This window comes from Phoca vitulina, unplaced genomic scaffold (genome assembly GCF_004348235.1).
Source record: "Phoca vitulina isolate PV1807 unplaced genomic scaffold, GSC_HSeal_1.0 scaffold19, whole genome shotgun sequence".
Taxonomy (NCBI): Eukaryota; Metazoa; Chordata; class Mammalia; order Carnivora; family Phocidae; genus Phoca; species Phoca vitulina.
Window position 1 is genome coordinate 31,710,676 of NW_022589722.1, and position 15,069 is coordinate 31,725,744.

General features: G+C 54.3%; 1 protein-coding gene and 1 long non-coding RNA gene across 9 annotated transcripts in view; one reads left to right on the forward strand and one right to left on the reverse strand.

The window, feature by feature from the left end:
- Positions 1 to 6,357: 6,357 nt before the first annotated feature.
- On the reverse strand, positions 6,358 to 8,739 carry LOC116639867. The gene is made up of 3 exons (XR_004300936.1): positions 8,508 to 8,739; positions 7,994 to 8,166; positions 6,358 to 7,741 (listed from the first exon to the last, which is right to left on the reverse strand). It is a non-coding gene; the product is annotated as an uncharacterized LOC116639867 (long non-coding RNA).
- A 105-nt stretch (positions 8,740 to 8,844) lies between these two features.
- TBC1D22A (TBC1 domain family member 22A) overlaps positions 8,845 to 15,069 on the forward strand; it is a 584,905-nt gene continuing 578,680 nt past the window's right edge. For all 8 annotated transcript variants that reach the window (XR_004300946.1, XR_004300945.1, XR_004300943.1 and 5 more), the window contains exon 1: positions 8,845 to 9,056. Coding sequence is in view for 2 of the 8 variants with exons in the window: in XM_032416658.1 (XP_032272549.1) it covers positions 8,995 to 9,056 (62 nt within the window). In the remaining 6 variants the exon portion in view is untranslated. The remainder of the gene's footprint in view (positions 9,057 to 15,069) is intronic.

Sequence of the window (15,069 nt, forward strand, 5' to 3'; positions counted from 1 at the left end):
ATCAGTCTGTCAACACGGCTCCTACCTTGGGTGGTGCAGTAGCCATTGGGGTTCCTCCCCAGCATCCACACCACATCCCCCTTGTTGGGTAGCAGCCACAATATTTAGAAGGATGGACTCCCATCACCCCTTTGGTGTAGACCACGCCGGTGTGGCATTTCCTGGCCACAGTGACTGGTTCAGGGGTAGGCACATGGTCCAGGTGGCACACAGAAGCATCCTGGGACCTCTAGGGGCCATCGTCCTGTTGTTCCAGACTTCCATTCACCTCTGGGCTTGTTCAGCTGCCTAAACCGAGAACTTCCTATAATGTAAGCCCATCTGAGTTGGATTTTCTCTTTCCTGCAACTGCCAACATCCTAACTCATGCAGAATTCAGTACTAGGAAGTGGGATGTGGCTAGGGGGAGACCCTAAACTCTAGACATGGCCGAATTGAGTGAGGGAGGGGGCAGGAAGGAGGACTGTCTCTCATGGGGGAAAATGGGGAACTTTTGCTCGGTGTCATGAAATATCATGGTTGGCTGAATAATGGTCTCCAAAGATCTCTGCATGCTACACCAGAACCTGTGAATGTTACTTCATATGACAAAAGGGAGCTTGTGGGCATGATGAAGTTGAGGGCCCTGAGAGGGGCTCGTGGTGCTGGATGATCTGAGCAGTTCCTTATGAGAAGGGTCTGGGAGGAACTGGAGTGAGAAGAGGCAGAGGCCAGAGCTTTCCAGATGGAGGCAGAGGCCATAAGCCAGGGCCAGTGGGTGGCTGCTGGAAGCTGGGAAGGCAAGGAAGCAGGTCCCCCCTGGAGCCTCTAGAAGGAAGGCATCCTTGCCTACACCCTGATGTTAGCCCTTTTGTGAACCTGCATTTGGACTCCTGAGCTCCAGAACTGCAGGAGAACAAGCTGAGTTGTTTTCAGCACTTAGTTGGTGGTCATTTGCTCCAGCAGCCCTGAGAGACCAGTACAAACATAACTGTCTCCTCTTTACTCAGGGACGCGGGCTATCCGGGAAGTCGGTTGGAGCCCTCACATTCTGTAGGTGGGGTGGCTCACTCAGCAAGCTCCCAAGAGACGCATCGGGACATCGTAAGCCTGAAGCTGGCCCATCCAAATGCAGAGAAGCCTGAAACTTTAACTTGGCTAAGAAGAGATCCTTTCTGCCCTCCAGCATGGCTGGAGGTCAAGAAAACCAAGACTTTGCTCCAGGCCAAGCTAATGAGAGCTGAGCAGGCGGGTGGGTGAGTTAGCAGGGAAATCCTGGGGCAGGGGCCGAGAGGACTCCCAGCCCGGCCCCACGCCTGTCTCAAGCAGCTCCCCAGGAGCATGTCTCTGGCCAAGAGGGTGTGCCCTCTTTTTGTGGGGTGCAGCTGGCATGCAGTCTGCAGCCCAGTGCACGGACCTGGCACTTCACCAGCGAGGCCTTTGTTTTCCAGACCCCCATAGTGGAGACCATCAGATGATGGATGGCTGGGGTGGTTAGGCCGAATCCCATGCCCTCTTGCTGGGAGACAGAAATTTCTGGTTTAAATTCTCCCTATTTGTAAGAATTTTGGCTTTGGATCCCAGCCCTTGGAACTGACCAGAGGTGGATGGACCGAAGTTTGCTAAGATTTTAGGGCACCTGTATTGCTATGGGTCATTATGTATTAGGATTTGTTTCCTTTTCCCTCTTCAAGGCAGGAGTTGTTAATGCTCAGTGGGTAACTCAGTCTGAGGTCACTTGGCCGCGAGAGGCTACATCTGACCCCAGCAGAGAGAGCATCACACCTCCCAGATGTGCAGGCCTCCCTCAGACAGAGCAGGCTCCCTCCAGCTGTCTGTGAAGGTGAAGGGCAGAGGAGGGGGTGGCAGGGACAGGGTGCTGCGTGAGGGCTCGGTGACTGAAGGGGTGACCTGCAGCGCCTACGGGCTGGGCACGCCCCTCTTCCTTCTTTCTGTCAGCGGTCTCATTTTGTTCCTGTCTCCTGTCACTGCTGCACAGAGGCACCTGGGGGCCCCCTGATGTTTGGGGTGGCCGAGGTCCGTGTGCTGCAGAGCTGTGGGCGTGGGCGGGGAGCCGTGGGAGTGGGACTGGGAGCAGGCGTGGAGGCTCTGTTTTCCTTTCTTTTTTTTTTTTTTTTTAAGATTTTATTTATTTATTTGACAGAGAGAGACACAGGGAGAGAGGGAACACAAGCAGGGGGAGTGGGAGAGGGAGAAGCAGGCTTCCCGCGGAGCAGGCAGGCTCTGTTTTGTGAGTTCTAGGTGATGCTCAGGGCCCCGCTCGCCCTGGGCACCTTCCCCAGTGCCTCCCGGCTTCTCCGGCCTCCACCACACTGACCCAACACTTCCCCAGCCAATCTGCCCGCCTCCCTGCAAACAGCAGCCTGAATTCATAGTGGGCTGAGACCTATTGCTGGGATGGGAAGCAGCTTGTCCTCGGGCCCCGGAGGGGAAGTTCTAATGAGTCCAAGCCGGCAGCCTGTTCTCCCTAGTGACTGGTCTCTCCTTCAGTGCCTGACTTAGTTCTGGCTCCTAAGGAAGCTGCCTGGGGGATTGCCCTTCCTGGATAAATCAGAACTTCTGGAGAGGTCTTCTGTTTCTTTTTTCCTTCGGCCTCCTTCCCTCCCTGTCTGGCTGGGACACTGGCATGCGCACGTGATAGATGGAGCTGTGACACCATCTTGTGACCATGAGGCAGCACGCCTGAGCTTGGTTGCACTTGTCTCGTCTGAGCCAGTGCATTTGAGGAAATGCCTTGTAGGAGGTTTATTGGACGATGGGTAATTTTATGTGTCACCTTGACCGACTGGCCATGGTGTGCCAGGACTAAACTCCATTCTGAGTGTATCTGCGTTGTGTTCCCAGATGAAATTTGAGTTTGAATTGGTAGACTCAGAGAAAAGTAGACGGCCCTCCCCCGTGTGGGCCTCAGGCAATTCCTGATGGCCTGAATACCGGGAGAGAGGAAGGAAGGAGAAATTTGTCTGGTTTTTGCCTCACAGCTTGGGCTGGGATTTAGCTCATCTTCCTCTGCGCTCAGACTGGGCTTACAGCCACTGCCTCTCTAGCTCGCAGGTGCGGGGTTGTGGGACTTCTCAGCCTCCATAATTGTGTGAACCAACTCCTCATAACAAATTTCCATTTACACCTCCCCCTGCCACTTGGTCCTGTTTCCCCGGGGAGCCCTGACTAGCACATGCACGTCTATACTGAGGATGCACTTGGCAGCCGTGCCTGTGAGGGAGGGACACGGGGCAGGACGGGACGAGCAGAGGTTGAGCTACAAGCAGGCATGATGACCTTTTCCGATCCTGGAGAGCCTGGAGAGCCTGGAGCTGGGACAGCCCTTCAGGGACAGCGTGAGTTGAGGACAGAGGGCTAGGTCTTTGTCTCTTCACACCTGCCAGTCACTGGATGTGGGCTGGCCTGGGGGTGAGGTGGCTCCCTTGGACGCAGCACAGATGGTTCCCAGGGAGCCCTCGGCTGGGCGTGGGCAGCACCAGCACTCCCTGCAGTGGGGACTGGGTACCTGGGTGCTGGAGGAGTGTGCCCCCCCGGCGTCCCCTACATCACCGAGTGACTCAGCCAATAGAACATCACAACAGCCGCCTGCCTCTGGCCTTTTTGTGGGCAGAAAACGAGGTTTAAAGTGCTGCTAGTCCAGCGTCCTGTTACTTTCCATCGAAGGCATCATCCGAGGTAAGCCTTGGACCTGGGGGCACGCTGGTGAGTTGGAGAGAAGGGAGACAGAAGACCCAGCCTGAGCCATGAAACAGATGTGGAGGGACATGACTCAGTGCTCCAACACCTCACTCCAACAGCAATGGATTCTACACGTCCACACCCCAGCGGCGGAGGCTGACATATCCCACACTGCCCGTCTTTCCTCTTTGGTTTTAGTGGTGGGAGCTGATTGCATACTTTGTGAGTGTGGGAGGCGCTGCTATTGTCCACCAATATCCACCCCACCATTCTTCAGTAAGAGAACTCAGCCGTTTCACTGGGAATGGATGCCCAGCCAGACTACACTCTCTGGCATCCCCTGTGCATAGAGTAGTCACAGGGAATGTGAGCAGAGGCAATAAGACCCAGTGATTCACGGACCTGTACCCTGTGTGTGGGTTTCAGGGAGTCTGATCCGGCAACTGGAGGCTCTGCACAAACTTGTGTTGGTCCAGGGGACCCACTTACAGCAAAGGAGGTGGTGGCAGTGAGCCTGTGGCTGGGGGACCCACCGGTCCTCCAACATACACCACACTGCCCAGAAGCTGCTGGCCTGACAGAGCAATGAAGCTGCCTTTCAGCTCAGAGTTTATAGCCCCTGAGTCCGGGTGCCCTACGTGCCGCTGTGTCCCCTCTAAGTAAAGACCTGGGTGTGGGAAGCAGGGGGTGGAGGCAGGACTGGATCTGCTCACATCACTCTCAGAGGTTTCCTGTTCTCACAATTCTGGCCTCTTCTAGAAGTCCCGAGCCCCAGAGGGGGAACGCTGCCAGAAAGGGATGTGGTAAGAGTCTGATTCAATGTCGAGTCATGGCTCCTTGTGCCAGCAGACTAGCCAGGCGAAGAATGGGGTCTCTCTGTGGCCACCAGAGGAGGTAGGGGTGCTACTGCCCGGTGGGGCCAGGGGAGAACACATCTGACACCTACATGAACCTGCTTCTCTGCCCAATTTTGATGGCACGTGGACAAGTACCGCAGCCATGGTCTGAGAACGGTGTGATGATCGAGGGTCTGAAGCCTCTAGGATGATAGTCTGGGTCACCCCACCAGGTAGCTCATCCAGAACAGAAGAGGGAGTCTACAGTGGGTAAGAGCAGAGGAAAAGGAAGTGGGAGGAGGGGACGGAGGACAGGATGACTGACCGCTGTGGCTCCAAGATTGGGTCAACCTTCCTCTTGTAAATTTCCACAAAAGGAAGCAGGCAGAATCCTAGAGATGTTCTTCCAATGGTGACCCCTGTGACGCTCCTGGATCCGAGTGGTGCCAAGGTGGACTGCAGTCAGCACTACGGTGCGCTGCCCAGATGCGCTCCTTGGGACAAAGGCTCTCATTTCCTCCGTGGCCGGGAGTGCTAGCTGCTGATGGCTCAGAGAAGTCCCTCTGAGGAGCTGCCTGCAGCTGCAGGGCCCCCCTCCCAGGGGGCAGCCGTGCAATGACTGGTTTGTGCACAGTGCAAAGGCTCCACCCTCTGGTCTCAATTCAGGACATCTCTCCAGGTGGCCCCTCACCGTTCAACCTCTCCTCTGCAAGAAGCTGCCTGCACGCAAGGATCAGCCATGCCCAAGACTCACCTGTTACCCAGCGCTCCAATCTTTTGTCTCCCTGCTGCAGCTGTGATTCTCCCTCTCCCTGGAGCCACTCCTTGCATTTTGTCCCATCTTGCCTGCTCGCCTTAAACTACAGTCACAGGTCTTATCAATTGTCCCGACCCCTCCACGCCTCTCAGTGAACACTGCTCATTCATTGTCTCATCCTTTTCCAAGAGTGTGCTCACAGACACAGCAGTAAGAGCTCCGTAATCAAACATTTTATACATGGGAGAAGTCATAAATAATATAACAACAGCAGCATACACTCCCTCTGCCATCAGAAATAAAGCATAATCATAAAACTGAAGCCCCCTGACTTCCTTACTTACTGATCAAAGTCCCCACCAATACCCAGAGGCAACCACTCTCCTGAATTTAGTGTTTAGCATTCTTTTTTACTCTAAAAGAATGGAATTAAATAGTGCATGCATCCATATTCAACTTTTTTTCATTTAACCTTGTGAAATTCATTTGTGTTGATATATGTAACTAATTTATTCATTTTGTTACCATATAGCATCCTATTGGATAGCTATGTATCATTTACCAATTCTCCTAGAGATGACTTTATGACCTTCCCCCTGCCAGCAAAAGCAGCATGTTGCAGTGAATGTTCTTGTCTTTGCACACTTGGGCAAGCTGCTCTAGGGTACACACCAAGGGTGGAATTGCTGGGTTGTAGAGTATATGCATCCTTAACTACTAGAAATTGCTAGATGGCTGTTGAGAGTCACTAAATCAATTTATACTCCCACCAGCAGTGAATCAGTTCATTCTGCACCGCTCACAAATCCACATCCTTGTCAATTTTGGCATTGACAGATTTTTAAGTTTTAGCCCACCTGTCGTGTGTGAAATGGCATGTCCTTGGATTTAATTTCCATTAGCTTAAATCTTAGTGAAAGTAACCTTCTTGTTTGTTGGGGCACCTGGGCAGCTCATTAAGCATTTCCTTTGGCTCAGGTCATGATCCTGGGGTACTGGGATCGGGCCCTGTGTCAGGCTACCAGCTCAGCAGGGAGTCTGCTTCTCCCTCTCCCTTTCCCCCCTCCCCCTCTCATGCTCTCTCTCTCAAATAAATTAAAAAAAAATTATTTGTTGCACAGGGCTGCCTGGGTGGTTCAGTCTGTTGAGCTTCTGACTCTCGATTTTGGTTCAGGTCATTATCTCGGGGTCATAGGTTTGAGCCCTGTGTGGGCTCCGCGTGCTCAGCGGGGAGTTGGCTTCTTCCTCTCCCTCCTCATCTGCCACCATCCCCCATCCCCCATGCCCTCTCTCAAATAAACAAATCTTTTAAAAATTATTTGTTGCACAAATGAATACAAAGTGCTCCACTCATTCATTCTGGTTCATGCATCTGTCCTGTTTGATGCCTGCAGAGATCCCATTCCTAGACTCTACATATGTTATACTCAGTTTATACACCTGGCCTTCTACCAAACGTTCCTTTTACATCCTATCCTTACCAAGCCCCCCAGCCAAAATCCATTTCTGGGGATTGTTTCTTCTTGGCTTTGTGTTTTGATTATGTTGCCCATGATGCTGACCTATTCCTGTGACTTTGCCCTGGCAGATCCTCCCATCCCCTTGTCTGGAGACTAATCTGTCCTCTAACCTCGTGCTTGGCTGAGGTCTTACATCCGTGACCTTGACCCAAGTCATCCTAAACCAATCATAAACGTAGGCTGCAAACAGGCTGACCCCTTGCTCTCCTGTTTCTGTGATTGGCACTACTAACCCTTTGCTCAGTGGGTCCTGCAGCCTTCATCAATCTTGGTCAGTCTTGCTCCTTCCCCCAGGAGACCCGAGGCAGGAAAGCATCCTCAAGCTATAGGGACAACCGATCTAAGATGCTATAATTGCACCCAGCCAGTCACTAACTACTGTCCATTTTTTCTCTGTGAACTCTACTTCCATCATCTTCAGTCCTGCTGTCACCTCGCTGATTCTTGCAATGAGCCAGAAGAGCTGCACAGAACCCCTGAGGTCCCCAGTGATGTCCATAGGGGACCCCGGAGGCTGTTAGGAGCCAGTCTCTGAGGAGGATTTCTGAGGCCTTGGGGCTGTATATTGGGAAGAGGTCCCTGGGGCCTTCCTGAGCTCCACTAGGAGAGAATCCCAGGAGACTGCCTGAGGCTGTGTCAGGAAGGAGTCCCTGCGGATCCACTGAAACTTTATTGGAAGATCTCTGGAGATTCCCTGAGGTCATGTAAGGACAGGATCCCAGAAGAGCTCATCAGGCTATGCAGCAAAGGAGCCCTGAGGATCTAGTGAGGGTATGTCAGCTGGGGATCACCAAGGATCCATTAAGATCACACCAAAGAGAAGATTCCTGGAGTTTCTATGGTGACAAAAGGGGATCCCTGGAGAGTTCCCATGGTTGTCATTCATCCAACAAACACTTATAGAGGCAGAAGACATAGGCCCCGCTGAGCAGGATCTCACAAGCTACCTGTGGACACAGAGATAATAAAAACAGTCAGGTAAATGTTGCAGGGTGGATACAAGGACCTATGGAAAGGGTATAAAACTCGGTGTCCGAGAGGTGAGCGAGCCATTCTGCTCTTCCAGGAGGGGCAGCCTTTGGGGATGGTGGGCATACAGCTGACACACTGCATATAAAGAACCTGGTCCAGATCTTGCATATGGCAAGAACTACATCAGTGCTACCTATCGGTAAGTGAGGAGGCATGGGCAAACTTACACATACAGTCCAACTTTTGTTTCACAAGAGAACTGGCAGAGGTGTGTCAACGGACTCCCGAAAGTTAAACTGTACTGCAGTCGTGAAATGCCAGGACCTGACTTCTCGGTCCAGGTCTGCGACCAAGAGAAATCTAGCGCCAGTCATGCATGTCACTTCACATCTTCCGTTGGCTACGGCAAATTAAAAAAAAACAAACAACAAAACACCGAAAAATAACTTCAGCAATGTATATTATTGAGTCTAATACACCCCAACTATTATTTTATCACGTAACCAGTGCAGACTTATTCTTTTTAAAGATTTTATTTGAGTGAGCTCTCGAGAGAGCAAGCAAGTACGAGAGCGAGAGCACTAGCCGGGGAAGAGGCAGGGGGACGGAGAAGCAGAGTCTCCCGGCCGAGCAGGGGGCCCGACGCGGGGCTCGAGCCCAGGGCCCTGGGATCAGGACCTGAGTCCAAGGCAGCCGGCTGGCCGACTGAGCCGCCCGGGCGCCCCACCAGTGTAGACTTACTCTATCTCCGCTCTGTTTCATGCCGACTCTTTAAAAACCCTGCCGGTGGCTTACTGCGCCGGGTTCCGCGAGCCCCCAGGCGCCACCCCGCTCTGCCGACCCGCGGCTGCCCCTCCGCTGCCTCCGCGCGCCCCGGACCCTCCCGCCGCCTCGCCCAGCAGCAGAGTATAGAGCCGGACGGGGGCCCCAACCAGCCGCCAACACACGGACTCTCGCCGCCCAGGCCGCAGCCACCACCCTACCTCCCCAGCGTCGCCCTTTAATGCCGTCAGCGCCCGCGCCTTGCGTCAGGCGCGCCTGGACGGAGGCGGGACTTCCGGACGCGCGGAGGCACAACTTCCGGAAGGAGGCGGAAGAGCCTCTCGGCTCTAGGCTCGGGAGTCCGGGGACCGCTGAGGAGCTACTCGGGGTACAGGAAAGGGCCGCTGGGCCTGGCCGGCCGCACTCGAGGTGTCGGGGCCGCGGGTCTGAGGGATGAGGAGGGGCCATGGCCAGCGACGGGGCCAGGAAGCAGTTCTGGAAGCGCAGCAACAGCAAAGTCCCGGGCAGGTGGGTGTGACGGGGAGGCCGGGTCGGGGTCAGGGGTCAGAGGTCAGGTGGACGCGTAGGCCGGCTGGGCTGCGGGTGGAGTCGGGGGTCTGGGGAGGGGTGAACTGGGCTGCGGGAGGGCTGCTGGGGACGTGAGGGGCGTTGGGGGAACAGGGGGCTCGAGCGCAGGGTCTGGGAGGTGACAGGGGCTGCACGTAGATCGAGGCTTGAAGGGAGGAAGAGGAGCTGCTCGCGAGTTTTCCCGAGACCGGCAGGCTCTCCTCTGTGACACTCCTGGGCTCCCTGGGGCAGCCGAAAGGGACCGACTCGGGTCGCCCTGCGAAGAGTTCGGTGGAGTGCGGAACTGGCCAGCTGGCCGGGGCGGGCTGTGCTTGCCGGGCGGTCGGTTTCTACGAGGGGGCGTGGCGGTTTGACCCACTTGAATGGCCTTCTTGTCTCTGCTGCTTTTGGCTCGAGCTCGAGGATTTGCTCCAGTGGATTTGAGACTCCCTGTGAATTTCCATGTATCCCACTTTCTGGCCTCAAAACCAACTCCTTTCTTGAGTCCGCAGCAGGAAGCAAATTAAGAAAAAAAAATTAAACAAAAAATGAAGTGCATGCAGTGACCTGGGTGCACCCTGGAAGCTGTTCGGCTCCAAAGTCCTGATCAGCGTGTGGCTGATCCCCGGCCAGCGCCCCGGGGAAGGGGAAGACAGAACGTGGACGTGCCTGGGAGAGACAGCTGCTGGCGAACGTAGACGAGAGAGACAGATGTCAGGATTTCTAAACACGGTTTATTCTGTTTGTAAACTAATGTCTGAATACTGAAAATTAGGAGTTGTGGTATTAAAGTAACTCCATGTAGAATCATTTATAAACACAGCTTATTCGTAAGTGTTGCGTAAGAAGCACTATGGGTGGAGTGGTAGAATTGTAAACTTTGGAATTCACTGTGTTGGGTCAGAAGCATTCAGTTTTCAGAGTGATTTGGGGAATTCGTAGGAGTGAGTTACTGACCGCTCAGACACACTGACTTTGGAGGGGATCAGCAGAGGCGGCCAGAGATCCTGCTTCACGCCACAGGGTTGTGCGTGATTGAGGAAGAAAAGAGCTTTCGTCAAAACCAATGTCAGGGTGCAAGGTGATGTGAAAATTCTGGAATGGCAGAGAATAGGAGGTCCCAATAGTGACAGAGACAGATGCTCCAGAACATAGACCCCGGGGAAAACGAGCCACATGGCAGTAGAACTTCTGTGTGTTGCCTTTAGGTCTTGAGGTTTTGGTTCTTCCTCAGTCTAAATAAACTCTGATTCTTAACCAGCTGAGCTCTGAGGATAGTCGAGCTGCAGTATGGAGTTACAGTGGTGAATAAACATTTGGATTGAGGACTGTATCTCTTGGTAATTTGTCTTTGTATTGGATTCAGTAGTGGCCCCCTCCCCCCATTCATGTCTGTCTGGAAGCCTGCGAGTGTGACCTTATTGGGACGTAGCATCTTTGCAGATGTAATTCAGCTAAAATGAGGTCATACTGGGTTGGGGTGAGTGCTAGTCCAGTGACTGGTATCTTTAAAAGAAGAGGGAAATTTGGACACAGAGAGACAGACATAGGGAAGACATGTGAAGACGGAGGCAGAGATTGGAGCCATGTGCTCACAAGCCCAGGAATGCCAAAGATCGCAGGCAGTCAATGGAAGCTAGAAGAGGCAAGGAAGATCCTTCTCTGAAGACTTCAGAGAGAGTATGGCCCTGCCAACACCCTCATTTTGGACCCCAAGCCTCCAGAACTGTGAGAGGATCAATTTCGGTCGTGTTGGGATGGCCACGGGAAGCTAATGTGATCTCCGGCTTTTTTCTGTGAGGTTCTGCGTCACCAACGACAGACTTGCGTTTCCCTTGCGTTTCCCACTGCGGTGCGTGTCTGAGGCGTTTTTGAGAGCAGCTCCCTTGTCGGAGTTCCAGAGCTGGAGCGGAGTCTTGCAGAGCTGCCAGAGGCTGCCCCTGCAGAGGGCAGGCACAGAGGAGAGGTGGGCCCCCTGGAGAGGCCTGCCCAGCGGCCTGTGCCCCCCGCCTCCTAGGCCTGGTTCCGGCGGTGCTGCTCTCCAGGCAGCAGCAGGAGTTGCGAAGCTGTGCCCTTTCTCCCCATAGCTCACCTTCCTGTGGTGATCACTTGTCACAAGCTTAGTCCTTACCTGCACGAGCACAGTGCTGGCAGCGTTCCTGGCTGGTTTCCTGCGGCTCCGCCCTTGCAGTGCTGCCCAGGATTGTCTCACTCGTCGAGTGTGGACATCAGCCCAAGGAAACGAGAAGGAGGAAGAGTAGACTCACCACAGCAGACAGAACTGTTAAGGGGTCTTTTATACAGTGTAGCCCTTAGAAGCTCCATAGCAATCATTCACTCATCACACGTCCTTGTGACAATAATGGCAGGTAGTCACTGAGCTCTTACTGTTTGCCAGGCCCGATTCTTGGTGCCCTACGAGTGTTGCATCTCCCTAGTGTTTCAGAGTTACAAAACAACGCGCCGTCCTCCAGCTGACACTCCCCGAGGTAAGCTCGGGTTAAGGCCCTTGCGAGTTTCCCCTGAAATGCCATGTGGAGAAGCATAGGAAAGCCCTTTATAACCTGACCCCTGCCCAATTCTTGAGCCACATCTCCCACACCTCCTTGCTTTGACGTTGCCCTCAGCGGTACTCACGGACTTGCGGGTTCCTTGGTGTCCATGCTGTGTGATACGTCTGTCAGGTTCATGCTCTCAGAGCTGACCAGAATGTTGTTTGCCTCCCTCTCCTCCCCTTTGCCTGGCTTATTTTATTTTTTATTTTCAAAGTTCACCTCCAGTGCACCTCCTTGTAAAGTCTTGTGTGTTTTCCTGAAGTCTGGACTAAAGTACCCTTTTGTGCATCAAACTCAGCATTGTTGGTATGTGCTTGTTTTCTCCTCCGGACCGTGAGCTCTGCGAGTTTCGGGAGCATGCCTTCCTCCCTTTTGCATTGTTAGTGCTGATAAATGGTGATTGATTCAGACTGCCTTCCAGATTAACTGGAGGGAGTAGGTGATTTGGCCAGGGTCTCACACTGCATGAGAGGTGGTCTTGCCAGTAGCCACCCGTCCTCTATTCACGCTGGTCCTTAGGTTGTCTATTTGGCTGGGGCTTTCTTAGAAATTTCTGGATGAAGCAGGATGTGTGATATGGTGGAAGCACCTCTGACTTGGCTCTGTGGTCTGGGTTTCAGCCTTTTTTTTTTTCTATTAATCTCTGTGTGACTTTCACCAGGTCATGTCACCCCTGGGGCCATCAGTTTCTGCCAGTGTAACCTGATGAAGCTGGATGAGACCTAAGTGGCTGAGATCTCCAGGCACATATTTGTTCGGTCTGGTCCGATTCTCTTTGATGAGCACGAGAGAAGGCCTCTTGGAGCAGCTTTGAGAGTTTGAAAATTTATTCATTCAGTAGATATTTGTTTAACCAACTCTTGGTGCCAGTAACAGTTCCAGGGGCTAGAGATACACCAGTGAACAAAACAGATCAGAACCAGTGCTGTCTCAGAGCTTACAGCGGAGCTGGAGGGGCAGAGAATAGAGACCATGACTAAGTTAAGAAGAGAGTTACCCCTGAGAAGGTGGGAACTGTTATCCTGTTATTGAAACCTAAAGCAGAAAATTGGGATTGGGAGGCATGTGGAGTGGGGAGGGTTTCCCGGTGATAAGGTGGCCAGAGAAGGTCTCACCGAGGAGGTAACATTTGAGCAGGACTCACAAGAGGTGAGCGAACAGGCCCCCTGGGTGGCTGGGAGGACAGTGGTCTGGGCAGAGGGCCAGTGGAAAGTCCCCGGTTGGGAGCGACAGCGGTGTGCTCGAGAAGAGCAGGGGGCCTGGTGACTGGAGCCGAGGGAGGAGGGGGAGAGTCCTGGGGCATGAGGTCTGGAAGCTGGTGGGGGCGGGCCTCGTGGTCACAGTGGAAAGACGTGGGCTTTCTGTCTCTTATTCTGATGGGGGAACGCTTTGGAGGGTCTTGGCAGAGGTGTGGCAGGATCCCTTTGGCCTCTGGGTGGATGGTAGGTTAGGGGCTGGGAGGGAAGGGTGGAAGCAGGGAGACCAGTTCGGAGGCTGTGGTGAACATCCAGGTGAGGGAGGATGGTGGCGCTGCAAGAATCAGAGGGCGGGTGGTGGGGATCAGGACGGGTTCAGCCTGTGACTCTCTGGGGCTGGTTCTTTCTTGGGCCAGTGACTCACTTGGCTCCGAGGGGCGGTTGCCCTCTGCAGTTGCGGGTGGCACTCTTGCCACACGTAGCTGTCAGTGGCAGGACGAAGTCACCGCCCACCGCGGTGCGAGCGCAGGCAGCCCTCCGGCGTGGGTCCGCCGTGGCCGCGAGCTCTGCGCACAGGAGGCCGTGCGGGCGGTGGGGCCTGTGCAGGGCGACGTTTGTGAGCGGGATGGAGGCAGGAAGGGCCCACATTGAATCGGCAAGGCTGTGGGTGCCTGGGGTGGAGCTGGAGGAGAAGACCGCTCACGGTGTTGTGGCTCCGACAGCTTTCAGCTTCCAGCAGTCACAGCCCGAGGAGTCTCCGAGCCGGTGAGACGTCAGCTCCACCGTCATTGTAACAGGCCGCCATCACTCATCAGCTGAGGGGAGGACTTGTTGGGGGGACAGTTCATTCGTTCAGAACGTACTCTGTGTGCCAGGTCCCGTGCTGAATGCTGAGCCAAGAGATGTGGCTCTCAGAGGCTGCTGGGGTGAGGGAGACGGTAAGCACATTGGTATGTTCTTCGAAGGTCATCGTCTGGGGGCGTTGGCAGAAGCACAGGACCCTGCGTCAATGGAAGGCCATGCCCTTCCAGAAGAGGTCATGCCTGACCTGAGACCTGGAGGTGGAGAGGGAGCCAGCCCGCAGAGATGCACAGATGCGGAGATGCGGGGTGGGCGTCGGAGCACTCCTGGCAGGGCAAGGGTGCTGCGGGGACCCTGGGGCTGGGGAGGAGGACGGCAGGAGGGGAGCCTTGTGAGAAGAGGGGTGGGAGGCGGGCAGGGCTTGGAAGGCCATAGAAAAGAGCCGCAACAAAGCACTGAAGGGTGGCGATCACCAGGGTTCTGGCCGGAGGGATGGGGTGTGGTTGCAGAATAATGAATCCCAAAGATGTCCGCATCCTTATCGCTGGAACCTGGAACCAGACCACATGGCAAAAGAGAGTGAAAGGTGCAGATCTGCTGACCCTGAGTTGGTACCTTTTCCTGGGTGGCCTGGTGGGTCCAGTAGAATGGAGTGAGCGCTTGAAAGTGGTCAGAATCAACAGCAGATGAACGCTGGTCTTGTCGCTGGCTCTGAAAGTGGAGGAAGGGGCCATGAGCCGGGGGGTGCGGTGGCCTCCAGCATTTGGAGCGGCCTTCTGCTTACAGCCGGCGGGAACCTCGGTCCTACAACCGCAGGAAACTGAATTCTGCCAACAGCCTGAATGAGCAGGACGTGGGCTCTCCCCAGAGCGTCCAGAAATGAATGCAGTGGCCAACACCTAGACTTTAGTCCCCTGAGAACTGCCTTGGACTTCTGACCTCCAGACTTTAAGATAATAAGTGTGTTTCAGGCTGTGTGTGGCGGACTGTTAGAGCAGCCACAGAAAAACCCCGAAGTAGGAGGAGGAAGGTTGGAGAAATGTGCGGGAGGGATGTTGGATGGGAAGGGTTGTGGGTAGCCCTCCGCACCTGACCCTGCAGAGTCTTGCTCTTGAATGTGGACAGGGCACCTGCTTCCGTCTTCCCGGGTGGGCTGGCCCCTCACCGCCCACCTCTGCAAAGTGCATTTAGTCCCGAAGGACTGGAACAGCACTGGGAGGGCTCTTCCTCGTGTCTCCTTGGGTCCAGGAACCAGGTGGAGGCCCTGCCTCTTTTTCCGGAAGCTCGGATCTGCTGCCCTGACCAGCTTGCTCTTGTGTTTTCAGAAACCTGTTTGTTTCCTTGCTTGTATTTTTGAAGTGGCTGTTTGGACGGAGTGCCTGTTTATTCCTCTCTTCCCGTGTTGCGAGGAGCCCGGGAGTC